Consider the following 27,119-nt stretch of genomic DNA (forward strand, 5'->3'; position numbering starts at 1 on the left):
TTGCTGTCCCGGAATAATGTTCCTCGACTGCGACCACGGTATTTGCACCCCCGTTAGGCAGTGTGGGGGGCTGTTGATGTACAGACCTTACTTTCAAATACAGCTGTTCTACTAATAAAAACGAGTCATGGGGCTTCCCTGGTGGCGCAGTGGTTGAGAGTCCGCCTGCCGATGCAGGGGACGCGGGTTCGTGCCCCGGTCCGGGAAGATCCCACATGCCGCGGAGCGGCTGGGCCCGTGAGCCATGGCCGCTGAGCCTGCGCACCTGGAGCCTGTGCTCCGCAATGGGAGAGGCCACTGCAGTGAGAGGCCCGCGTACCGCAAAACAAAACAAAACAAAACAAAAAACGAGTCATGGGAGAACGTCAGATTTTACTTGGGAAATAAAATTGCTTGAGGATAGTGAGGTGACAACTTAATCCTGTAATGATCCAGAGGTAATAGCCCCCTAGCAGAAGCATCTACTTATGCTGAGTTGTTTGTTTTGGCAATGTCATAATTAAAGCCAGAATCAAACATTCCAGGAGAGAATTTAATAATTAGGAGATTAAGATGGTTCTACCTTGTAAGTCAATCATATAAGATGATTACACAAAAATTAGTGAGCCAGTGGATAGTAAAAGGGGTAATTAGAAAAGTCTCACTTTAAAAAAAATAATAAAAAACAAAATTAGCTCTGCCTTCTACACCACACATGGAACAGAAGGTCTTCTGCACCATCTGGTCAGTGGCCTGGCTGAAGCATCCACCACTCCCTCTTTAAAACGGTACCATGAGAAATCATCTCATTGGGGATCATAAGAAACAATGCCTTGTTAATGCCTCAGTCCCCAAATCTCTAACTTTTATGACAAAAACCAAGACCTGTACTAGAAAGAGTCAATCAGGAAGGGGGAGATGCTGGGATGCAGACAGCAGAGATGATCTGATGGGAGACGAAGGGACAGCTTCACGGGGCCCTGGGGAAGCATCTACACCGTCAGCTCTGGTCAGTACTTCCGGTGAATGGACACAGGACAGGAGAATAACTGGCTGAGGCTGACAGATACGCACTGTCCCCGGGGGGCTCAGGGGTGGCCCTCCAGGCTCCCAGCGGCCGTGGTACTCACTTTCCATCCAGGCTGTATTGGCCGGATCTGCAACCCACCGGGCAAGGGCACTGTCCTCCTTATGGACTGGACCTTCACTTAAAGAAAACACACCAGAACATCAGGATGTTGAGAATCCCTCCAGTGATTAAAAAGTCACTGTGCAGGCAAATTGGGCACTTTCCCAGGTAGCATTACAGGATACACCAAGTTCAAGATTTTCTCCACAACATGGATAAATAAGTGCATTTGAATGCCTACCACACACACACCACATGTCTAGCACAGCATCCAGTGCAACAAGACATGAAGAAACGCAGTCCCTGTCCCAAGAGGCCTGACTCGTCCTCCTGTTTCTCAGATCTTGCAGAGGGTCCACTATGTGCCCCAAACGATGCTGGGTTGTACGGACACACCCAAGTGAGACTTGGGCCTCTCAGTTCCAGCAACAGGGCAGACTTCAGTACAGCACTTTCAATATTGGATAGAAAAACCAGGCAGGAGATCAATAAGGAAACAGAGGATGTAAACAGCACTACCGACCAACTGGACTCACCAGACCTCTACAGAACACACCCCCCACCAGGCTTAAGAGCTACAATTATAAAACTCTCAGAAGTAAAGGATGAAAAAGCTTCAGGACATTGGTCTTGCCAATGATTTATCGGACAGGACACCAAAAACACAGGAAATAATATGAAAAAATAGATAAACTGGGCTTCAACAAAATTAAAAACTTTTGTGCCTCAAAGGACACTACCAAGAGAATGAAAAGACAACCCACAGAAAGGGAGAAAATTCATGAATCACTTATCTGATAGGGGTTTAATATTGAGACTATATAAAAAAAATACCTACAACTGGGGCTTCCCTGGTGGCACAGTGGTTGAGAGTCCGCCTGCCGATGCAGGGGACCCGGGTTCGTGCCCTGGTCTGGGAAGATCCCACATGCCGCGGAGCGGCTGGGCCCGTGAGCCATGGCCGCTGGGTGTGCGCGTCCGGAGCCTGTGCTCCGCAACGGGAGAGGCCACAACAGTGAGAGGCCCGCGTACCACAGGAAAAAAAAAAAAAACCTACATCCCAACAACAACAAACCCAATTCAAAAATGGGCAAAAGGACTTGAATAACATTTCTCCAAAGAAGACATGCAAATGGCCAACAAGCACATGAAAAGATGCTCAACATCATTAGTCATCAAGGAAACACAAATCAAAACCACCATGAGGTACCACTTCACATTCACCAGGATGGCGATGATTTTGAAAAGCAGGAAATACGTTTAGTAAGCTTGGAAAAATTGGAGCCCTCACACACAGCCAGTGGGAATGTAAAATGGTGCAGCTGTGATGGAAAAAAGTTTGGCTGTTCCTCAGGAAGTTAAACATAGGATTACTGTGTGATCCAGCAATTCCACTCCTAGGTATGTACCCAAAGGAATTGAGAGCAGGGACCTGAACAGATACCTGTACACCAACGTTCACAGCAGCGTTATTTACAGTAGCCAAAAGGTGGAAATGACCAAGTGTCCATCAGTAGATGGGTAGATAAACAAAATGTGGTATATACACACAATGGAATATTACTGAGCCTTAAACAGGAAGGAAATTCCAACATACACTGCAATACGGATGAACCTGGAAAACACGATGCCGAGTGAAATGAACCAGACACAAAAGGACAAATACTGTACAATTCCAATTATATGAGTTACCTAGAGTAGGCAAATTCATAGAGACGGAATGCAGAATAAAGGTTACAGGAGCTGGGAAGAGGGGGGATTGTGGGTAGGGTTTCTGTTCGAGACGATGAAAAAGTTTCAAAAGTAGATAGCGGTGATGGTTGCACAGCAATGTAAATGTATTTAATGCCACCAGATTTTAAACTTTAAAATGGTTAAAATGGCAAATTTTATGGTATATATTTTTGCCACAATTTTAAAACGAATAATGCAATATACCAAAACCCACAGAATGGTCCACTTTAAATAAGTGAAATGTACTATGGTATGGGAATTATAACTCGACAGAGCCGTTTAAAAACAAAAAAATAAACACACCTACCCTGCACCAAGCATGTGCCCATGCTAGGTGGTAGGTGCTCTAAGACTTGGTAAAACCTGGTCTTTGTCTTTGAAGAATTCAATCTAGTAGCAGAAAGGGACACAGAAATAACAGTGAGAGCACAAAGCAGAGCACAATGCAGGTGCGTGCACACAGCTCTGGAAGCGCAGAGGAGGACAGTTTTATGAAACGAGACATTTAAGCTAAACGAGACATTAAGGGTTTTGAAGGGTGAGTAGGAGTTTGCCTAGGGGAGGGGATTTTCCTGGGAATTTCGAGCAGATGCAACAGCATTTGTGAAGGCAAGTGGCGTGAAAGAAAGACTTATAATCAAGTTAGTTTCAAGAATTGTAGATGAAAGCTGGGTTAGACAAAGTTAAAGATCCTTTCTCCCCCTCGGGATTCTGAGAACCTTTACAAGGTTAAGTACTCTGAACGTCTCTGGCAGGGAGACGGGAGTGGCGCGTCATCCAGCTCTCTGTGGCTGTGGACCCGCAGTTTTCTCTTTTTCTGCAAAGCATAATGTTAACGTCTTAAAGAGTCCTGGTGTTCAGGAACACCCGATCTGGGGTCCCTGGGTGAGAGGGGAGAGGGTACGGAGGACAGAAGGACCACGGGTTGGGGGAGGGGCCTGGGCAGTAAGAGCCTCGGAATCACTGCGCACGACGTTTCAGGAGAAGGTCAGGGACTCAGAACATCCGCGGAAAATTAGTAAAGATACCTGTTTGTTGGATCCTCAGAACTCAAGGAATTCAACTGGCTGTCTTCTGCTCCTTCCTGTGTCTCTGCCAGGAAAGAGAAGAAGTTCACATTGTTTTACGCCCGAAAGAAATGTTGAGGAAGTTGCTTTTTATCCTCAAAATGGTTTCATATTTTCCTTTCTTATCAATGAGAGGTTTACCTTATTGTGAAGATGATCAACTGATAGATTTAAGATTTTCAGTTTTTAGATCAAACGTATTCAAAATAGGATTATGATGAAGAGTGACACCCAAAGGTCTTATGAAACTACCTGAAATAAAACGGTGCCCAAAGAAACCAAGCTAGAGAAACACCCTAATTATCTCCTGTTTCTTAAGTTTTCATGGGAATTTGCAATTGTGATTTACTTGAAAATGTGTCTACATGACAAGCTCAAAAGATTCTCAAGAAAGAAGTACTGAAGTTGGTGATATCTGACAACCAAACTCCCTGTTTTCCTCAACTGTCTTAACTGGGAAGGAAAGAACCCTCTTACTGAAATTTCACACAAATATGTCCTGATCATGCTTCCGTGACGCCGATGTCCTCGGGGCTACCCCTGCCCATCAGGACGTCCACACCTGGGACAGTCCTCACGGTGCGTCCCAGCACAGAGCATGGAAGCAGAGCAGGTGAGAGAAGGGAAAACTCAGCCGAGATGCCTTTACTGGGCTCATTCTGAACAGAACCGACTGCACTTCTCCAGAGGAGGGATGGTTTGTGTCTTCAGCTGCCCTCCTGACCTGGACGTGCGGGGGGTGGGAGGCGAGGAGGGAGTGGCAACTGCCCACGGGCTTCGGCCGGGACAACGGTGAGCTGCACACTCGGGCCCCGGCTGCTCCCACAAAGCACCGCAGCCTGCGCAGCTTATGGACAACCTGGAGGCTGGACGCGCAAGGTCAAGGCGCTGGCAGGTGCGGTGTCTGCTGAGATCCCTCAGCATAGGTCCCTCTATGAGGTTCATAGACCATCTTCTCTGCGTCCTCACTTGGAGGAAGGGCTGGGGGCTCTCTGGGGTCCTTTATCAGGGCCCTGAACCTATGCGTGGGGGTCCATCCTCATGACCTCATCACTCCTGACACCGTCACCTTGGGGGTTAGGTTTCAACATGTGACTTTCGGGGAGACACACACTCTCCCTTTAAACCTAAAAACTGAAGCCCTGCAGAAACAGCTGATGCTGAAACAACGCAGCCAAGGGGCATCTGCGAAGACGACGGAGGCGGCTGTGTAAACCACGTCCTCGAAGCTACACGCCTGCTTCTTCCCGCTAAGTGGAGGTGAAAGCCGTGACTCACTGAACCAAAACCCCAGTCATGGAGCCGGGCCCCCTCAGCACCCCGGCCCCCGACAGCCAATATCACAGGTACGGGGACAGGCTCCCTGCACCTGCCCGGCTTCCTGAGGAACCTCCTGATTCTCCCGACTCCTGCCCCTCTCCCGGGTCCCCAGTGCGCCTGCTACACACGCACGCACACGCACACACACGTCCCAGGTGGGCAGTCTGCCCTGAGAGACGGAGAGCACCTCTGCCCTCCCCCCCAACCCCGCCGCCCCGCCAGGTGAGGCACAGGTGTGGCAACGCTACCTGCGGGGCCCACGGGGGTGAGGGCAGGGCTGGAGTAGGCAGGCAGCAGCAGGGGCAGGCCGGACGGCACGGCGTAGCCGCAGGGCACAGGCACCGAGTACCCGCTGGGCACGTGCAGGCCCCCGCCCTCCCCCTCGGCCTCCGGGTCCGGAGGCGGCGGCTGGTCCTCATGGAGGGGCGTGATGTCGATGACGGAGTAGGGGTTGACTCTCGTCGGGACCCCGGGTCTCAGCGGTTCCGCCAGGGCGTCTGTGTCTGCTCCCGTGCCATTTTCGTGTCCTGAGGGTGAGAGGAGCCCGTGGCAGACACCCGGCCATCAAGGGCACGGCCGACACACCCCAGGCCTGGAAGCACTGTCCTTTGGGGCATCGGTGGGGTCAGCGCGACCTCGGAGGCGGGGCACGCAGCCTGGCTGACCCCAGGGGGGCTCCTCCAATGAGGCGAATGGGTGACACGCTGCCAGAAGCGGGGGGGTCACTAACCACGTGGAGAGGTGGGGACGGTCCCAACCAGACCATCGGTGAGTGAATAAAAGTCACCAACTCCACCCCCAAATTTTAAAATATAAGTTAAACTTCTACATTTCATCTCAAACAGCATTATTTTGAAAAAATGTTTTATGCAACACAGTGACAAACTGGTGAGGCCATTTTTATTAGAAAATAACAATACCTGTTTCCTCCAAAATATAAATAGAAAGGTAGGTAGACAAGACTGAAAATCACGGAAAATAGAAAACAAATAAGAGAATCTCGGCCAAACTTGAGTTAAGTCATTTCAGTTCACATCGTATCACAGAAACATCACACATCTCGGGCTCCCGGACCCCACCTTCCCCAGGACGTTCCAACCCACAGGTGGGCCGGCTGGTCCCTGGGTGGCCCGAGGACGCACCTGATCCGGCCGCGGTGCTGGTGGCGGGGATGGTGGTGTTGGCGGCGGGGATGGTGGTGTTGGCCGCGGGGCTGTCTGCTCCCGTGTCCCGGGCCTCGGGGGCGCCCGGAGCCCGTCTGTCTGCTTCTGGAGCTTCATCTACGCCGTCGAGATCCAGCTGTTCCCCCTCCTCTTCCTCATTGTTGTTAGTGTCGTACTTGACTTCATTCTCTGAAGTTTAAAGTAACGTAAACCACAGTGTTGGCGTTACCGGGAAAACGGCCTCCACGCTCCAAAACACACCGCAGCCAAAGTCAGCCAGCGATGAGCACCCAGATGGGCACCCGGAGGTGCTGGCGGCGCCAGGACACGCCCTCCCCGCATCCCCCGCCGGGCTGGCCCACTGCCTATTTTTTTTGTTTTGTTTTTTTTAGGGTACGCGGGCCTCTCACTGTTGTGGCCTCTCCCGTTGCGGAGCACAAACTCCGGATACGCAGGTTCAGCGGCCATGGCTCACGGGCCCAGCCGCTCTGCGGCATGTGGGATCTTCCCGGACCGGGGCACGAACTTGTGTCCCCTGCATCGGCAGGCGGACTCTCAACCACTGCGCCACCAGGGAAGCCCTGTTTCAGAGATTTTTTGCTCTAATATGTGTTCGCCGGTTTACTTCAGTGAATAAACTGAGTACCTAATGATTTAGCGAAAAAAAGGAGAGAAAGAGGCAGCAGCTGCAGGGAAAGCGGGGTGGGGTGGGGGAGGGAATCCATCAGTCCCAGCCCAGCCCGGGAGCCCGCAACTCCTGGCAGAAGTTAGGACCAAAGGCCACAGTCCACACAACTGACCAGGAACCCCGGGAATCAGGATGGGCTGGCTGGGGTCCCTGGCACTCCCAGTGGGAGAGCGCTGGCCGCAGGGGTCATCCCTCCTCTGTGAGCAGACAACCCTCCAGGACAGCTGAAAACCCATTAACACCTTTTAAAGATATGCCACAAATTAACACTTCAAGGGAAAAAAATAAAAGAGTATTTGTAAATTCAGAGATCGGAGCTAGGCATGTTGTTCCTGGGGCTGGTAAGACCATAGCTGATTACAATATGCAAGCTGAGCCCGAGATATGCTTCTCTTTATTTCAGATGAAGGCATTTGTTTCTTAATTCCTCTTACTGTTATGAAGGAGAGCTTTAAGAAGCAACAGGCTGCACACAGCCCCACCAACAAGGGGCTATTCACAGCCCGTCCTCTGCTGCCTCTAGGCTCTGCGTGTCACAGCTGGGACCAGGTCCCAGGGCAGCAGGGTGGCGGAACAATGCCGCCCCCTGTCACCCGCTGGCACGCCACCCGCTGTCCTTCACTTCTGCCCGAGCTCGTCACCGTCACCGGGCACCTGGTGAGGACTGTCCTGAAGCAGCAGGAACATGGTGACATTGCTGACTTCCTTTCTTTTTCCTTTCAAAAGACTCACTTTTCTTTTGTTTTGCTATTAATTATAGAAAAGCTTTAGCTGGTAGTGACTTTACCATCATCAAAGTGTTGAGTTCTGCATCCTGAGACATCCTGGACCATCTTGTAATACCGTGTTTACATCCCGGAGCATCTTCTAACTTGACTCTCTGAGAGCCTCCAGGGGCCCCGCCTCTAAGAGCTTTATGGATGTTACCTCCTGAGGGCAGGGCTGCTCCAGCTGTTATCCCAAAGGAGAAGGAAACCGAGGCCTGGAGAGATGCACACATACCCCCGGTCATCCGCTCACACACCTCAGGGACCACGCTCAAACCCGAGCAGCTGTGTGCAAAACCCTCGAAGCCGCGGGCTTCTCCGCCACACCCCACCTCCTCCCAAATCCCACTTTACCCGGACGATTTGACTTGTCGCCAAGGAAGCTTCTGGAAAAGGCACAGGTGCCTGATGACAGGTAACGATGGACATGGATAGCGTTACCTCACCTGAACATGTTATGACACTGTGCACAGGACACTATGCAGCCACTGAGAATGACAGCTGTGAAAGCTATGTGGTGACATGGAAAATACTTGTAAAGTTTCAAGTATGACATAAAAATGTATACTCAACAATCTTAAAAATGTAAATTCAACGGCTGCAATTATGCAGAACAGAAATATGAGGGAAAAGACAGAGAACAGATGAAAACACAAGTGTCCCAGTGGTGCTGGGGAGAACGGACCTCAGTGATTTCCAGCCCCTCTGTCATGTTCAAGGGAATTTTTTTTTTTTAAGATTTAATTTTATTTATTTTTGGCTGCGTTGGGTCTTTGTTGCTGTGCATGGACTTTCTCTAGTTGCGGCGAGTGGGGGCTACTCTTTGCTGCGGTGCTCGGGCTTCTCCATGCGGTGGCTTCTCTTGTTGCGGAGCACAGGCTCTAGGCATGCGGGCTTCAGTAGCTGCAGCACGCAGGCTCAGTAGTTGTGGCTCACGGGCTCTAGAGCGCAGGCTCAGTAGTTGTGGCGCACGGGCTTAGTTGTTCCACGGCATGTGGGATTTTCCTGGACCAGGGCTCGAACTCGTGTTCCCTGCATTGGCAGGTGGATTCTTATCTACTGCGCCACCGGAGAAGTCCCTCAAGGGAATTTTTAAGAGGACAGTTTCATTTTCACAATGGGGGAAATTATACCTAAAGCATCACTGAATCATCAAAAACGATGCCAGGCTGTTATCCCCATTGCTAATCGTCACAAGTGTTAGCTACCCAGAAAGTCTTGTATCAGAGTATAATCATGTTTAAGGCATGGTACTAACATGTTTAAATCGTGGTCTTAGCCCTGGGCTGTCAACCAGGAAACAGCCATCAGCCCGGGGAGATGGAGCTGGTCCTCTCCCGGCATCCTCAACACCCCACGTCGGCGGGACCTCCCCAGGCTCCCCAGAGGAAACTTCCCAGGCGGCTCATGTAGAAGGTGGTCCATGTAGAAGGTCCCACCTTCTCCCAGCTGCGAGTCACCTCCCAGCTAAGAGGGGCCCTGCCTGGGGACAGGGTCGGGGGAATCACCCATGAACAGCCTGGCAGGACTGGCTGCGCCCCGGGCCTTGCCGGTGACACTCGCTCGCGACCGTGAAGACAGCAGGCGAGCAGGGCCCAGGAGCACCTGGTGCTGGAGCAGCAAGGGGTGGGGGGGCAAGCGGCCCACTGCGGGGAGAGGACGGACGGCGCTCGTGGGAAAGGGCGGTGAACTCTGCTCGGCCCTCAGCGCCCCTCCAGCCCCCCGAGGGACCCTTCGCTCTCTGCACCCGTCCTCTTCCGTCTTTATTGAGGCATGAGTGACAAATAAAAACTGTGTATTTACGGCGCAGGACTGGATGATTTGATCCACCTGTGCTCTGTGAAATAATCACCGCACTCAGCCTCCACCCCACACAGGTACCGTCTTCTCTCTTCTCTGCTTTTCCCGCCGGCAGAACATGTAAGCTGCCCTCTCAGCAGACAGGCCTGAGCATCTCATCCCTGCGGCTGGACCTCGGACGCGGCCTCCTGCCAGCTGAGTCCCCGCACAGGCCTGGCTGCCACCTCGCGGTGCCCGGGCGTCTGGCCATGCGCCCTGGGCCGAGGCCTGTCCCAGGCTTGCAGGCCCGCCCGCCAGGACACGGTGCTGCTGGGCCAGGCCCTCTCCTCCCGGGACCAAGCGCAGAGGTGCCTCCGGGGGTGAAGGTGGACGGGCGTTTCTGCAGAACTCGGGGCGTGACTGGGAGGCCAAGCCCCTGGGGGGTGGGCACCGGCGGACACCGGGCGTTTGCCGAGAGCTGGGGAGGCAGGCGTGGCCTCCTCTGCGGAAAGCAGACCCTGTGTCCTGGAAGGACAACGCACCTGCCACCAGGTTTGAACAGCGCGCACGTCACCCACAGTCCTAAAAACCAGGTGCAGGTGCTTCTGGGCCTGCCTTTTGTATTCTGATGCCCCCAATAGCCGACGCCCCCTGAGCACCTCGGAGCCCGGCAGCTCCCTATCCTGCATGGGTGCCGAGGGTGCTGGTGCCCCATGGAAACAGCGAAATGGCACAGAAGACAGCGACGGCTGGTTTCAGTGAAAGGCCAGGAAGGAAGGGGCGGGAGGGCAGTCGGCGGGTAGGAGGGAGCCCACTGCCCGGGCCACGCTCGGGAGCGTGCGGCCAGCACCAGGAGACAGCCCAGCGCACAGGGGGCCATGGGGACCCCAGGCCTGTCCCTGAGAGGCCACGCTGCCCGGCATCGTCTGGGCATCACCTCCTTGACGGGGATGAAAAGTGGTGAGCGGTGTTGGTCTGTCTCGCTTTCAGTTCAAACAGTCAAAGTCGGGTCTAGCCTGGAAGACCTCAAAGGCCAGCCAGTCACACTCAGATCAAACTGCGGCCCAGAAACAGGCCCCAGAACCCCTGGCAGACCTGGAGGGAGCCGACAAGGAGGCTGCCTTAAGCTCCGCTGGCAGGTGGCCAGTGGCCGCAGGGTTCGGCCTAAATCTCGTCTCTGAAATGGGCCGTCACCCCCCTTACCACCTCCAGGGGGTTCTGATGGGTCAGGTGAAAGTAAACACAGGAGACCCTAGACACTGGTGTGGGCACCGCAGGGATGGGTGGAGGGGCTCGGCCAGGACCCCCAGGCCTCCGCCCCCTAGGGCCTGGGTAGACCCTCCTCCCTCCCAGGAGCTCCTAGCCCAGGCCCCACCCCAGAGGCCGCGGGTTAGTGATGCCCAGAGCATGGAGCCTGGGAAACAGCCCCAATTCACCTGCCCCGCCACCGGCCTGCAACCTGTTACCTTCCCGGGCGGGAGCCGGCGGGCCCGGCTGGTCCATGCTGCCGCGTCCACCTCGCTCCTGGGCTCGGAGGATCCGGGACCTGCGAGGATGAAACAGGCTGTCAGGGCCGGGGGGAGGGTGGCCCCGGACGCCTCTGGGCACCCCGCCGACAGCCTGAGAGAAGGAAAACGCAGATTCCATCCATAGCCGCAGCGAAAGATCTAAGGACGTGAGGACCGCAAACCGCCTTGAAATAACACTCAGGGCAAAGCCAGATGGAGACTGCCGGTGTCTTGACGTCACCTTGAATTGCAGCCAGGGGTTGATTTTTGCAGCTGGATTCAATGGCCGGACCCGGCCCGGCCCAGGACGCCTTGATTCTCTGCTTAATTTCACACATGTTCTAAGGGGAGAAATGGACACACAAGTCCAATGGTTTTTCTTCCTCCTTCAACTAAATCTTTAACAGTTCTGAGTGAAGGATTCGTTTCTGAGGATGAAGGAGGAGGCTGACCGTTTCCACAAGCCCTTTCGAGCCGGCGGGTCAGTAAACCCTTGGGTCCGGCCCGGATGCCTGCATCCTGCTTTGTTTCCTTTCTCTTTTCTGCTCTTCCTGTTTCCTCGCACGCTGGTCTAAGAATGAGCGTGAACCGCCAGGCCGTGAGAAGGCTGGTCCCGCACCCCTCAGCATCCTGTGAACCAAGGTCTCTGGTTATGGGTGTTGACACCACCAACACCTGCCTGGATTCTTCCAGAATGGTCGCAGGAAAGCAAACCTCACTCGGGAAGCCTCACTTTGCAGAAGCACCTTCCCGGTTCTCAGGGTCCCAGATGAGGCCCAGGGAAGCCCCTCAGTGACACCCTAGCCCCACGGACGACACACCACATTCAGTGACGCCAACCGAGGCGGTTCACCCTCTCAGAGAGAAACTGCAGTGCGGTTTCCAAACCATTTACGACAGACAGGTTCAGACCACAAGGGTCAGGGAACTCGAGTCCCGGAGAACCTGGAACAGTAAGCGGACGACCAAACCTTTCTCCACGGGGAGACATGCCGGCTCCTGAGAGCGAACGTAAAACGACTGCTTCCGTTTCAGTCAACAAACCCTCAACCAACACCTGCCACATCCTGGTCTGCGAAGTCACAACAAGGGGACACGCATGCACACGTGCACGGCCACGTGACCGAGGTGTGTGCACACGCACACATGCTCACGCGCGTGCACACACATGCACAGAGGTGAGTGCACACACACGTGCTCACACACGCACACAGAGGTGAGTGCATGTGTGCACGTGCACACACACACACGCGCGCACACACACACACACGGAGGCCCAGGGGGCTGCAGGGAAGGAACAGGAGGGAGGACAGGAGGATTCGGGGCCTCAGAAGCACACAGAACTGGGGCGACGTCCGCTGCCGTGTCCTCTCCCAAGAAGTAAATCAAAATACCCGAGTGCGAATTTAACATCCCGTTGGATTCACATCGGCTTCGTGTGGCGCCAGGTCAGCAGTGACATGACACAGACACACGGACCGCGTCCACGGCGCTGCGCCTTAGGTGACGCCCAAAAAGGAAGCAGGTGGGGCCGCTGGGCGGCCCTGGACCCGGTGCCAGGACCCCACAGGCACTGCTGGGCAGGAGGTCCGCAGGAGGAAGACAGTGCGATCCCTGTCCTGGGAGGAAGCGAGGAAGAAGGAACTGGTCGGGGCTCCCGGGGCGATGAGGGCTCCCACGTTACCTTACATCCGCACCACTGACTGAGGACGGAGGCTCTGCCTCACTCCCCCAGCACGAACCAGCCAAACGCAGAGCAGTCCGAGGACCTGCCGGGCCAGTGAGAACAGGGCCCAAGTTGCCAGGGAGCTGGGCGTCGGAGCAGAGCACGCCCCATGCACCCCTCTGTGTGACCCCAGCACCGTCCCTCGCAGACACTGCTGGCACGTTGCCCGGGCTCGTCCAGAACAAGTGGGACGCAGAGCCATGCGGGACCTGACGGCCACGTGGCTTTCCGTGTCTTATAGATTCGGGTTTCTCAATCACGTCATTTACTCACCTTAAACCACGCTGGACAAATCTCATTAATGCTATTTGTTTCTACTGAAAATGCACAAAACAGAGTCAAATTGACTTCTCGTTTCCCATTGCTAACGTGTGGGACAAAAGAAAGAAAGACTATGCCTGTGCTTTTTCTTACTCTGATGCCCGATCCTATTAAACAACCACCGCTCACCCGCAGAGCGCTCCCAGGGTGCCAAGATGGACCTCGCAGCCGTCCTAGTCGTCCTACCCGAGGGTGAGAAGCCGAGAGAGCACGGCTCTTGTCTCCAGAGGCAGAGCTGGGACTGGAACCCAGGCCCCTGGTGCCTCGGTCTGTGTGTGTGACTGCGTATGAATTTCAGTCAGACCACGACACTCAGGGACTGTTTTTTCTTCCCAAATCGGCATCCATGGGAAACTGCCTTCCTGGAAGCTCACACACACACACACACACACAGGATCTGCCTCTGGATGTGGGGGGCCTGGGTGTCCGTGATCTGAATTCCACTCCACACAGGCATCACCCAGCACTGAAGTTTCAGCCCCTGGACCTCCCGGCAGCCCTAGGAAGCCTGCTCCCCGAAACCGGGCACCTGCCGTCTCCCGGATGCCCTCCAGGTGTTTTTAGGGACGGGTGAAGCCCGATCGGCCCACGACCGACCTCGAGACGGAGGACAAGTCTCGCTTTCACGAGGCTCCTCCCCGGCAGAGGAGCAGCAGGAAATAAGGCCAACCTGGGCTGCAGGGCCGTGGGGATCATCACTGCCATTTTCCAACTTAAGCATCCTAATGAGAGATTTCACTGTGCACCCAGGTTGTGGTTTCCAACAAAAAGATGACACACGCGGTAGAAGCAGCAGCCCGGAGAGACGGGCACAGAGATGGTCCCTGCAGTGCGGCTGTGACTCTGCCTCAGAGCCTGGGCGGTGACAGAAGTGCCCCAGTCACTTGATTTTTTTTAAGTTCATGGAAATAGCCTGAGTCTTTGCTCCAGTGAGGTTTCCAGCGTCTTGGCCGTCTCTGCAGACCTGCAGGGAGAGCACCATGAACGTGTGGACGCTCTGAGGGACGGGACCCGCCGCCCCTCCCAGCAGGTATTCCCTGCGCAGGGGACGCTCTGGGTCCTGTGGGTGTGGAAGGCAGTGGGCTCTCCACAAGGTCCTTTCCGCTGAGAAGCAGCATGACGAGTAAGCAGGGGGCTGGGAGCCTGGACTCGAGAGCCAGTCCGGGGAGACCCTGCTCGGCTCCGACCCTCTGGCTGGACGAGCTCGGTCTCCTCGCTGTGAACCGAGGTGACAGGGACATCTCTGCTGGCGGCCACGGGCCTGGGAGCAGACAGCACTGAGGTTGGTTCCCCAACTCCCACCCCAGCCTCCGTGCTGTCCAGTCACAAAAAGTTGGCGGACAGACTACAGGCTGAGCCTGCCCCCGACCCACCCAGCTGGGACCCGTCGAGTCCACGCACCAGAGACCGCGCCGCGGTAGGTCAGGGGCACCCAGCGTCCCGCACGAGGGCTGGAGGTCCACTCAGAGCCCAGTGGGAGCCAGTGCACCTCAAGCCCGGGGACAGAGCCCGGGGATGCGGGGGACGCACGAATCCTCATGGCTCACGGCCGCTGGCGCTGGGTCCGCCGTTGCCTAAAACCACGAGCTTCCCAGCGACCTCACGTCAGGAAGGTTCTGTCTCCACATGGAGATCCAGGAAGGAAAAACTAAAAGCTCACAGGACCTTACGGTATGAGTCCTGTTGGAAAGGCTCCATCTAAGTTTAACCAAACAAACTCCAGGGCAAACCAAACACAACAACCCTTTTCACTGAACATTTTCATAGATTTTTAAGTAGACATAATGCTCACAGAAACAAGAAGGAAGGAAGGGAGCGGGGAGAGAGGGAGGGAAAGAAAGGAAAACACAGAAACAAGAAGGAAGGAAGGGAGCGGGGAGAGAGGGAGGGACTCCCTAAGCCGAGCACAGAACTTAGCCGTCAGGGACGTCTATTTCGTGCTCATCGAATTTGGACCGCAAAGGGCACAGGAGTGCAGAGCACACATGGCGCCTCGCTGGGGGTGTGTCCTGGGTCCCGTGTGTCTCTGCTCACGTCAGACTGAGGCCACTTCCATGGGGCCTCCTCCCCTCCCCTCAGAAAGGAAAAAAGCGAATAGAAGTGATGTATTCCGTGTGGCAATGGCTATTACACCGCATCCAACCCCCAGATGTTCACCTGCTCACCATCTTTTCCAAATGGTCCCCTGTCCAGGGGATCAACCCCTCAGAACTCCTGGAGGGGTGCTCACCTGGACGGAGGCTGGGAATCGTGCCCTCCCCGCCCCAGGCAGCGCACGCTCTGCCACCCACACCCGCGCTGCCTCGGCCCTGCTGCCCTGACTGCAAATCTTTATGAACCAACCCCCTCCTGCATACTCCTGACCCGAACTCACCCTGCGAACGGCTCCCGGGCACCTCTGCGTGTGTGTGTCTCTGTCTCTCCATGTCCTCTCTGTCTCTCTGTGTCTGTCTCTCCATGTCCTCTCTCTGTCTCTCTGTGTCTCTCTCTGTATGTGTGTCTCTCTGTGTGTCTCTGTATCTCTGTGTGTGTCTCTCTGTGTCTCTCTCTGTATCTGTGTGTCTCTCTGTGTGTCTCTGTGTGTGTCTCTCTGTATCTCTGTGTGTCTCTCTCTGTATCTCTGTGTCTCTGTCTCTCTCTGTCTCTCTCTCTGTATCTCTCTATGTTTCTGTATCTCTGTGTGTCTCTCTGTGTCTCTCTCTCTGTATCTCTGTGTGTGTCTCTCTGTGTCTCTGTCTCTCCGTGTCTCTCTCTCTGTCTCTCTCTCTGTCTCTCTCTGTGTCTCTGTCTCTGTATCTCTCTGTGTGTGTCTCTCTGTGTCTCTCTGTATCTCTGTGTGTGTGTCTCTCTGTGTGTGTCTCTCTCTGTATCTCTGTGTGTGTCTCTCTGTGTCTCTCTCTCTGTCTCTCTCAGTGTGCCCACCCCCTGGGGAGTCCACGTGGCTCGGGAGGGGGATACAGTCCTGGAGCCTCCCCAGACACTGTTCCTGCAAACACCACAGGGCGCGACACACGGGCCCAAAAGAATGAACACGTGGAAGCTTGGCTGATGCCAGGCCATAATCTGCACTTTTATGGGATGAAAACATGCATTTAATTATTTATTAGGGCCTCCTAATAAGGAACAAAACCCAGAACTGTGCCTGACACGGGGTCTGCTTTCAGAAGAACACTTGTGGGGGGCAGGGGTGGACAAGGGGGAAGGGGGTCTGGGCGGGGCGATGCTCCTGTCCCCACTCTCCCTTACCTTCTCTGCCCCTCACTCTTCCATCCCTTAAACACCTGGACCACAGGCCAGGCCTGGCCCAGACCGGACTGGACTGGCCTGGACCGGACTGACCTGGCCTGGACCAGACTGGCCTGGACCGGACTGACCTGGCCTGGACCAGACTGGCCTGGACTGGACTGACCTGGCCTGGACCGGACTGGCCTGGACCAGACTGGACTGACCTGGACTGGCCTGGCCTGCACTGCTGCTGTTCTGTGCCAGGTCCCTCCAGAATCCAGCAGGCCCTGCCCCCAGCCGCAGGCCCACATCAGCTGGGATGCACGCGCCCGAGCCAGACTCAAGCATCAGGAAGACAGCTGCCCCGCTGCCCCCCGAGGACCAAGGCACCCAGAGACTCACAGCACAAACGCTTCACGCCCCACGGACTCCTGAAGCCTGCCCGCATCCAAGGCCCCCCACACGGCTGTCCGTGGCCACACAACCCAGCCTGAGAGCCTTCTCTCGAAACCTCAAAACCACCTAGACAAAAAGCACTGTCGCTTCATCTCAAAACTTACCAAGGACGCAGTTAGTTCTGTCTTTAATTGGCAGTGTCCTTGAGAAATGTTTTCATCAAAGGGGGTATTATATTCATAAAACAAAACCGGACAAAGTTACTCTTGCGAGGGGGTCACCACCGGCCTGGACTCTGCGTCTCCGTGTGTGACATTCTGTGCCCTCTCAGTCGGCTGGTGGGCATCTCTTCCTCTGATTAATTCTTGGGCTGCAGCCTGTCCTCTCTCTGCCCAGGCCTCCCTGTCACCTCCCCCGCCACACATGCCCCTCCAAGGACAGGCACAGAGCACCCCAGCCACTGGCAGTTCAGGACTTGACCAAGGACGCAGAGCAAACAGGCACCAAATCACCCCAAGGGATCAGGGGAGGAGGGCGGCGAGGAGGCGAGACGGCAGCAAACGCCCCACCCTTCCTCCTGTGACCCACACGCGCAGCAATTTCTTGCATGATGTGAATCCCAACTTTCAGAAACAATCCTTACAGACAAGGACATCCAGCCTCAGGAATGGAAGGAACCTGGGAAAACCCTGGAGCTGACGTCCATCCCCCTGCCTTCCTTGCAGGGACACGTGGGTCAAGGTCAAGGGTGACGGACTGTGAGGGCCCTGGCCGAGGGGCTCATATTCCAGCAGGAGTTCCCGTTACTTACAGGAAACACAATGGAATTCTTCCACAGAGAAGGAAGTGTGCTGTGCGAATGTGTAATTACAGCAGTCGGATGCAGACGAAGCCACTGTCCCTGCAAAGCTCCCTGGAGCCTTTCATCACGCGTCCAGGGGCAGCAGCTCAGCCCAGGTGTGGGGCGGCCTGGCTCCACCTGGTCCCACCCTATAATCGCCGTCCCCTGGGATGCTGGCACTGTCCACACACCCAGCACTGGCTTGGGCCACACTGTGGACCACTGTGGGGTGGGAAGGAGGGCTGTGTCCAGGCAGCATCTGCAATCACATCTGCCCTGCTGCAGGGGGGCTGAGACTCCCCTAGAACGGGAGGAAGGAGGACAGAGCCGGAGTGCAGACTCAGTGTGGGGAGCGGAGAGAGCTTTCCTGAGGAAGACTGGGGGGAGAGCAGCACGAGGCAAGGGCAGGCAGAGGAGGCTGTGGCCTGAGGTGGGGCCTGTCCAGGTCAGAGCCTCAGCTCGGAAGGCGCCACGGAAGGTGTTTGATCAGGGACTGATGTGGCCAGAGTTGCCTTTTTAAAAGGTCACACTGGGGCTTCCCTGGTGGTGCAGTGGTTGAGAGTCCGCCTGCCGATGCAGGGGACGCGGGTTCGTGCCCCAGTCCGGGAAGATCCCACATGCCACGGAGCGGCTGGGCCTGTGAGCCATGGCCGCTGAGCCTGCGCGTCCGGAGCCTGTGCTCCGCAACGGGAGAGGCCAGAGCAGTGAGGGGCCCGCGTACCGCAAAAAAAAAAAAAAAAGTCACACTGGCATCAGGTGGACAGGGCATCGGGGAGGAGGGCCAGGTGGATGGAGGCCATCCCCCAGGAGGCTGTAGGGCAAGAGGCTAGGCTCATGACCATGATGATGATGGGAATGAGGAGGGAGAGGCAAAGGAGACGGCACAGAAAGTGCAACTATGGCAGCCAAGCCACAGGGATGGGCACCTTCTGCGAATCTTCCCACTTTCTTCTGGTGGTTGATTAGCAGTTTCACACCATCGTGGTCAGAAAAGATGCTTGATATGATTTCAGTCTTCTTAAATGTATCAAGACTTGTTTTGTCAGCTAACGTGATCTATCCTGGAGAATGTTCCATGTGTGCTTGACAAAAATGTCCATTCTGCTTCTTTTGGATGGAATGTGCTGTACATATCTCATAAAATTCACTAAAGTTGCAGAACATGAAGATGTCACAAGAAAAGAAAGTTATAAGCCAATATCCCTGATAAACACAGATTCAAGAATCCTCAACAAAATACTGGCAAACCAAATTCAACATTAAGTGAAAAGGATTTATTCCAGGAATGCAAGGATGGTTCAACATCTGCAAATCCACCAATGTGATACACCATATTTTAAAAAATAATGAAGGACAGGGGCTTCCCTGGTGGCACAATGGTTAAGAACCTGCCTGCCAATACAGGCAACACGGGTTTAAGCCCTGGTCCAGGAGGATCCCACATGCCATGGGGCAATGAAGCCCATGCACCACAACTACTGAGCCCACGCTCTAGAGCCCGCGAACCACAACTACTGAAGCCCACGTGCCTAGAGCCCATGCTCTGCAACAGGAGAGGCCACCGGAATGAGAAGCCCATGCACCACAACAAAGAGTAGTAGCCCCCACTCACCGCAACTAGAGAAAGCCCAAGTACAGCAACGAAGACCCAACGCAGCCAAAAATAAAATAAATGCTAAAAATATATAAAATAAAAAATAAATTTAAAAAGAAGGATAAAAATCATATTATCATCTCAATAGATGCAGAAAAAGCATTTGACAAAATTCAACACCCATTCAAAACAAAAATTCTCAACAAAGTGGGTACAGAGGGAATGTGCCTCAACATAATAAAGGCCATTTAGGACAAACCCACATCTAACATCATACTCAAGAATGGAAAGCAGAGAACTTTTTCTCTAAGATCAGGAACAAGCCTAGGATGCCCACTCTCACCTCTTTTATTCAAAATAGTATTGGAAGTCCTAGACAGAGCAATTAGGCAAGAAAAAGAAATAAAAGGCATCCAAATCAAAAGGAAAAAGTAAAACTGTCAATATTTGCTGATGACATTATATATAGAAAACCCTAAAGATTCCACCAAAAAAATTGTTAGAATAAACAAGTTCAGTAAAGTTGCAAGATACAAAATCAATATAGAAAAACCTGTCTCCTTTCTATATGCTAATAATGAACTGTCAGAAAGAGAAATTAAGAAAACAATCACATTTACAATTGCATCAAAAAGAAAAAATCTAGGAAAAAATTTAACCAAGGAAGCACAAGACCTATACACTGAAAACTATAAGATACTGGTAAAAGAAACTGAAGAAGACATACATAAATAGAAAGATATTCTGTGCTCACGGACTGGATAAATTACTATCATTAAAATGTCTATACACTACTCAAAGCAATATACAGATTCAATGTAATCTCTATCAAAATTCCCATGGTTTTTTTTTCACAAAAATAGAACAAACAATCCTTAAATTTGTATGGAAACACATAAATAGCCAGGAGAAAGAAGAACAAAGCTGGAGGCATCACATTTCTTGACTTGAAACTGTACTGCAAAGCTACTGTAATCAAAACAGAATGGTATTGGCAAAAAAATAGACACGTAGATCAATGGAAAAGAACTGAGAGCCCAGAAATAAACCCATGTGTATATGTTCAATTAATCTGCAAGAAAGGAGGCAAGAACAGTCAAAGAGGAAAGGACAATCTCTTCGATGATTAGTGCAGGGAAAACTGGACAGCTATATGCAAAAGAATGAAACTAGGTCACTACCTTACACCATACACAAAAATTAACTCAAACTGGATTAAAGACTTGAATGTATGGCCTGAAACCATACATCTTCTAAAAGAAAACACAGGTGATAAAGTCCTTGACATCAGTCTTAGTGATGAGGTTTTGGATTTGACACCAAAAGCAAAGGTAACAAAAGCAAAAATAAACAAGCGAGACCACATCAAACTAAAAACTTTCTGCACAGCAAAGGAAACTATCAACAAAGTGAAAAGACGACCTACAGAATGGGAGGAAGTATCTGCAAATTATCTATCTAATACGGGGTTAATGTCCAAAATACATAAAGCACTCATACAACGCAATAGCCAAAAAACCACCGATCTGATTTCTAAAAACACGGGCAGAAGAACTGAATAGACATTTTCCAAAGAACAAATTCAAATGAAAAGATGCTCAACATCACTAATCATCAGGGAAATGCAAACCAAAACCATAATAAGATATCAGCTCACACCTGTTAGAACGGCCATCAACAGACAGACAAGAAATAACAAGTGTTGGTGAGGGTGTGGAGAAAAGGGAACCCTTGTGCACTGTTGGTGGGAATGTAAATTGGTGCAGCCGCTATGGAGAACAGTATGGAGGTTCCTCAAAAATATAAAAAATAGAGCTACCATATGACCCAGCAATCCCATCTCTGGGTATGTATTCAAAGGAAATAAAAACAGGATATCACAAAGATATCTGTTCACGCCCCCTCTCTCCTCCCCCTCCCTCCCTCCCTCTCTCTCTCTCTCTCCCCCCACCATCTAATCCACCAGCAAATGCTGTCAGCTCCACCTTCAGAGCACATCCCCAATGAGGTGAGCCGTCTCTCCCTCCCTCCATGGCCACCATCCGTCTCTTGCCTGAGTTTCTGTAAAAGTCTCGTAACTGGCCTCCCTTCCCCCATTCCTGCTCCTCTGTAACCTTCTCAAGGCTGCACCCAGCAGGCCCCATGAAAGCACAGTCAGCGTTCGCACCCCTGTCTGTCACTGTTTCCTCCCCAAGGTGGAGCCCTGCCTCAGCCTCCATCACTCAGCACTGCGGCCACCAGCCTTCCTGCTGCTCCCAACACACTCCTGCCGCAGGGCCCTTGCACGGGCTGCTCCTTCCGCCTGCAATGCTCTTGGGTGGACATGAGCGCAGCTGTCACTCTCCATCAGGTCCTCACTCGAACATCACCTTCCCGGTGAGGCCTTACCTGCCATCTTCGTGAGTAGCAGGCCCCTCCCCCCAGCACCCCCAGGCCTGTCTCCCGCTTTATTTCTATCATCATCTAAAGTACTATCTACTTTCCTGTCTACAGTGTCTCCTGGGCACAAGACACAAGCCCCATGAGAAAAGGACCTGGGCCTTCTGCTCACTGCCTAGTCTTGGGACTGAGGGCACTTGGTAGTCAGCACCCAGTAGGTGCTCACTAAATATCCACCAAATTAATAAATCCCTTCCAGATGTGCTGCAGCACGTGACCACCTGCACCTCTTCCCATCTGTAAAAAGGTCGTTCTTTTTTTTTTTAAGTACAAGAACTTGATTTTTAAAACGCATGAAAACAAAATGACATTGAATGTATTTCATCAGGGGAGAGACGGAGGCCTAAGGCGATGGCCTAACATTAGATTCCCTGCTGGAAGCTCCGGACAGACGGCAGGTGCGCCCAGGAAACGGGGCCACGGAGCACACCCAGGCGCCGGCAGGGAATGAGCCGTGGGCACAGCACCCTGGTGTGAACCCTCCTCACCTTCCCCGGGGTCCTCACCCTCCTCCCACGAAGGTGGAGAAGGAGGCGGCTCTTCCGGGGCAAGCAGGAGATGAGGCAGGGTCCCGATGCCCTCTTGTCGGCCCAGACTGGCTGCAGCGGCCGCACACCCTGCAAACAATCTCTCCCCCCTGCAACTACCTGGGATTCGTTTCCCAAATACTTCTGTCGGCTGGCAAATGCTGCACCTTTCATTCCTTCCTATTAAATCACCAGGAGCAGCACGTGTCTAAACGCTCTTGCAGAACAGAGGCCGGCAGCAGGCCCAGTGGGCTCCCTCTAGACCCCGGCTCTGGGCCTGAGACGGGACTCTGTCCTCCACAGACCCTGGACCCCAACAGCCTGAGTCTGATTTTGGTTCCAACTGAAAAGCGACCTAGGGCACGCCAGCCGGGACAAGAACTCTGAGACGGAGGCCCATGCCCGGCACTGCTCTGGGAGAAGGGCCCCGCTGGCTGAGTCCCTGGCCACGCAGGTGACGTCCAGCCCAAGCTTCTCTGATGGACGTGAATCGGTGCTGCCCACGTGGCCGCTTCCCAGCGACCTGCGGAGTCAAGTGCTTGAGAACAAAGCATCAGTCAACGTCTTATCACTTTTGCAGCGAGAGGGCCGGCCAGCCGGGGCCAGGGGCCAAGTCCACGTCCTCGGAAGGGAGCAGGCGGCCAGCCCCACGACGAGCCCCAGCCCGGAGCAGGCGCCGCCACCCGGCCAGGCTCAGACCTACACACACAGGGAGGCAAGACACATGCCAGATTCCTGCCCTCAGAGCTCAGCACTCCTCACCCAGAAGTAGGCTCTGGCTCCCAAGATGGGATCACGGTTAAATCTGGAACTCCTGGGCAGTATCTACAGTGGCCCACACCGCCTCCCATCCCCACCACCAGGCAGATGCCAACACTTTCGAGCAGCCCTTGCAAGCCATTGCTGAAGCAGGGCAGAGCCTGGCCCGAGGGCAAAGCAGCCAAGCGACTCCCCTGCGTCCTTCCGGGGGTCTAAGGCCTTCCAACCCCAGTGGAGATGGGCGCTGAGCACGGCCTCAGCACAGACGCTACCCCTTCTGCTCGATGTTCTCCGTCCCGTCAAGTCAGAAACCAGCTAAAGTCACCCCCCCCCCATCTTCCCTTCAGGGAAATAAGGCGAATAACAGAATAAAACACTAGGTGTGCACAGAACACTTTTATCAAAATAAAACTCCTCAGCTTTTCCAGTACTGTCAGCTCCCATTCTCCACACCACTGAGAAATGACTCAAGTTCAAAGTTCGTATCTGTTTGACTTCGGAGTCTGAATGTCCACAGTGCTTTCTTAAAAAAAAAAAAAAATGATGTCCACACATGAGGCTCGGGTTCCCCACAGCCTGCTGGCCTCCAGCCCAAGAAAAAGAGCGAAACCTCAGCCCAGGAAGCAAAGCCCTGCCCTCAGGACCCTGACACACCTCGCGTGTGAAAGGTCCTCTGCTACGTGTAGCTATCAGTGTACAGAGTATTCGGGCATCCTCACCTATTCCTTTTGTTTTCTTCCTAAATGCCCATGTCAGGGTCACAGGGGACTCACTGAGCCAAGCCCTTGGAGTCTCAGACAGGCCACCAGGTCACCAGCCGCCCGCCTCACCCGGTGGAAGGCTAGCTCAGCCATCTGTGTGGGAGCGCAAAGCAGCACCCTCACCCACCCATGACCTTTCTTCACAGCTCCCTTTCCCAAGGGCACTGCAAGGCTGGAGAAGCTTTTGGCGCTGCATTTTACTTCAAAAAGTAATTTCTAGTATCAGAACGTAGCTCATGGAAGAGAAACACTTTAAACCTAAAAAAAATAAATAAAAACTTTAAAAAAATCTTTTGAACACTCTTTAATGAAACCATAAAACATCAACAACCCAGAGAAAGCACCTTCTACTAGCAGGTACGCATTACTTTCATGATATAAAGAAGAACAGGAAATGAAAGAATAACACCAGTGCCATGACTGCTCATTTTTATAATCAAAGTTTTGAAACTGTGCACGCAAAAACAAAGAAGTAGCAAAAACAAACTTTGATGTCTGGATCTTTGAAAAGTTGGGAAGGAGAGACAACGGGGGGGGGGGTATGGTGGGTAGGGGCTGGTGGCAGATAAGAGGGTCCTTTGCCAGCTCTCCTGTGCCTCACTGCTCACAGCCATCACCCCAGAGCTGGCCTTGCCCCCCATCCGCAGACCTGCACACCCCTCTGTACCGCAAAGCTCCCAGAACTTCCCACCTCGTTTTCTCAAATTACACTTCCAGAAGGCTTAACCCAGAGAGCAGTAATCCTACCCCAATAAATGTTTAACATCTATGTTCCCCTTCTATCTTGTTTCACTCCACGTATGTTTCTACCTGTGCAAACTATGAATAATGTATGAAGTATACATGAATATGCTCTGAATATCCCAAGATGTGAATTTTTTGTTGCAGCTTTTCTATCATGCCTTGTGCAATAAGAACACTGTAGTTTTCAACAAGGGTCTGTATTATTGATATTCCAGAGTAATACAGCCAAACTCACAGCATTTTTAGTTTGCTCTAACTTATGCAGAACGTCCTTATTTTAAAACACATTTCCACACACTTGCGGTCCAGCAATTTCCAAAGTGAGTAAACAAATTCTGTGGGGACCTGACTCCCCAGGGTGGGGTGAGCAGTTCCAGAACTCAGCCCAGGGTCCAAATGCCACCAGAACCCCTCGATCTCCAAGAATTCCCAAAGAGTCAAGAAGTTCTTCTAACCCCACCAGAAAAACTGCAGAGAAAACGCGGCACGTCAAAATATCAAGATGACAAATTTGGTAAAACGAGAAAGTCAAGTTCGATTTTTAAAAGATGAAAAGCTATATTGAATAACTTTGAATTTTACTTCATCCCTAAATGTCTACAACTGCTTTGATAGAATCTGGCCTGTATGGAGAGACTAATCTATTATGAAATACCACTTTCTATGAGTGACTTTTCTTATGGACATGAAATCAGGAAACCATAAAGAGTCACTGAGTCACCTAACTGCACATGCGGCCACTAAATCATATCCCAGGGCCAATCAAGTAAACACTGTGCGAGCTTAAGGGGTAAATTATATTTTTAAATTACACAGAGTATATCTCATCTTTCCATTATAATAAAAGTTATTTCCTAGAAAACAGATGTCCAAAATATATTTTTTAAGCAATAAATGAACAGTGAAAACGTTATCCCTCCCAATGTTCTACCTGAAGGGATATTAAGTAACTCTTGCACAAAATCCAGAACACTGATGCTACTTTATTTTTTTCTTTGTGGCTCAACCAAAGAAGAGCTAAAAATCCATTGCATTTTGAGTTAATGAGAATTTTTACCTCTAGTAATTGAAAAGAATATTACATTGCACCAAGTACGTCTGCTGCTTTCTCAGAATGTTCACGTCCTTTTAAAAGCTGAAACATTTACTCAGATTTTTACGCTCAAACCGAGGGTCTCCCAGAGGGGAGGTGTGGCCAGGTGGGGATGAGCAAGGTACCTGCCGACTACTGGCAGCACACCCCCTTCAGTCTCCCCAGGAATGGAAGATGGGGGGAGGGGGAGGAAACACGTACGGGTTTTTTAAGTACAATAGTAATTATTTTCACCCTAAAGTGGGCCAAGGACTTTTTCCTCTATCGGAAAATATACATGACTGCTCCCCACCTAAACACCCCAACTCGCCACTCCTCCTGCAACGTCACTGGGGCCCCGGCCTGGGGTCCCTCCTGCACCCTCCTGACAGCCTGCGGGGTCTCGACCCGGCTCCCATTACCGCCGGGATTCGCGGTAAATGGGGGCTTTCCCGGGCCTCAGCTCCGCCACCTGCACGGTCCGTGCCCGGGGGCAAGGTGCACCCCGAGTGGCCCTCGCACAGTCACCCAAAACCTGGGGCTGGCGGGCAACCCGGACTTCAAGGAGCGGTGGTATCTGGCCAATTCGGGGGAGTTAGGCAGAAGTGTAACTTTCAAAGGAAAAAAAGGAAACTCCGAATCCCCGCGATAGGTGGGCTCGCTGGAGGCGCCGTTCAAGGACCCCCGCCCGCCTACCACCCACTCTCACCCCGCAGGACCCCACCCGCCATCCGCCCCCCGCCCGCGCTCAACCCACAGGACCCCCGCCCATCCCCCGCCCGCACTCACCCTGCAGCCAGGACAGGACCCCGGCCCGCCGTCCCTCCGAGGACCCCTCTCCCCTCCTCTTGTCCGCGGCCCCGAGATGCGCCCTGGCCCCGCCCCACCCACAGAGAGGCAGGCCCACCCGCACGCCGTGATTGGCTGGATTGGGTGGTGCCGGGCGCCCACTGGCTGCCGCGCCTGCCCGTTCCTCTGCGGCGCCCCGCCCCCGCGCCCGCGCATTCCTGCGGAGCCACGTGGCCACCCGCACCCCCTCCTTCGGCTCAAAGCCCAGCCTGGCTGCGCCCACGTCGGCTGGGGGCGCCAGGCAGGACCCCTAGACCCGTGTCTTTTCCCTACAGAGCCCTCGGGCTGCTCACTCGTGGGCAGGGGGGCGCCCGGCAGGGCACCCCTGGACCCCCAGACCCCCATCTCTTCCCCGGGGAGCCCTCGGGCTGCGCGCGCGTGGGCAGAGTCCGCCGGGCAGATCACACCCCTAGATCTCCCCACCCCCCTCGCTGTCCCCAGAGCACCCACCCTCCCTTCGCTCGCTGGCCCTGCCAGCAGGGGCGTTCCTGGCTCCTCAGAAGGTCAGCTGCCCCGAGGCCCGCCAAGTGTTTGGAGTTTGGAAATGCAATGATTTCACATTGCCGAGACAATTTTTAAAGCTTACCTTTTACTGGAAAGCGCTCATTTTCACCTTTACCTTGACGGTGAACATGGGTTCTAGAATTCCGTATCTTGTAAGAGCCAAAAAGCAATGCTATAAGTGGGAGAGCTTGACCCTGCGTTTTCACCCTTGGAATGGACAGCGCTTA

The 27,119-nt window shown here is 53.2% G+C and overlaps 1 protein-coding gene across 20 annotated transcripts in view; it reads right to left on the reverse strand.

Annotated features, from left to right (window-relative positions):
- Positions 1–26,433, reverse strand: part of ARHGEF10 (Rho guanine nucleotide exchange factor 10) — an 87,623-nt gene extending 61,190 nt beyond the window's left edge. For 6 of the 20 annotated variants that reach the window (XM_073798660.1, XM_073798659.1, XM_073798662.1 and 3 more), the window contains exons 1-5: positions 11,063–11,144; positions 6,372–6,581; positions 5,478–5,756; positions 3,871–3,934; positions 1,110–1,186 (exon numbers count right to left, since the gene is read on the reverse strand). In XM_073798660.1, coding sequence (XP_073654761.1) covers positions 1,110–1,186; positions 3,871–3,934; positions 5,478–5,756; positions 6,372–6,581; positions 11,063–11,129 — 697 coding nt within the window. In that variant the 5' untranslated portion in view covers positions 11,130–11,144. Of the gene's footprint in view, positions 1–1,109; positions 1,187–3,870; positions 3,935–5,477; positions 5,757–6,371; positions 6,588–11,062; positions 11,173–11,375; positions 11,565–11,586; positions 11,765–26,328 lie in introns of those variants that run through there. The other 14 variants (XM_073798669.1, XM_073798668.1, XM_073798667.1 and 11 more) reach the window with 11 other exon arrangements.
- Positions 26,434–27,119: the final 686 nt, after the last annotated feature.

Source organism: Tursiops truncatus, chromosome 21 (genome assembly GCF_011762595.2).
Source record: "Tursiops truncatus isolate mTurTru1 chromosome 21, mTurTru1.mat.Y, whole genome shotgun sequence".
Taxonomy (NCBI): domain Eukaryota; kingdom Metazoa; phylum Chordata; class Mammalia; order Artiodactyla; family Delphinidae; genus Tursiops; species Tursiops truncatus.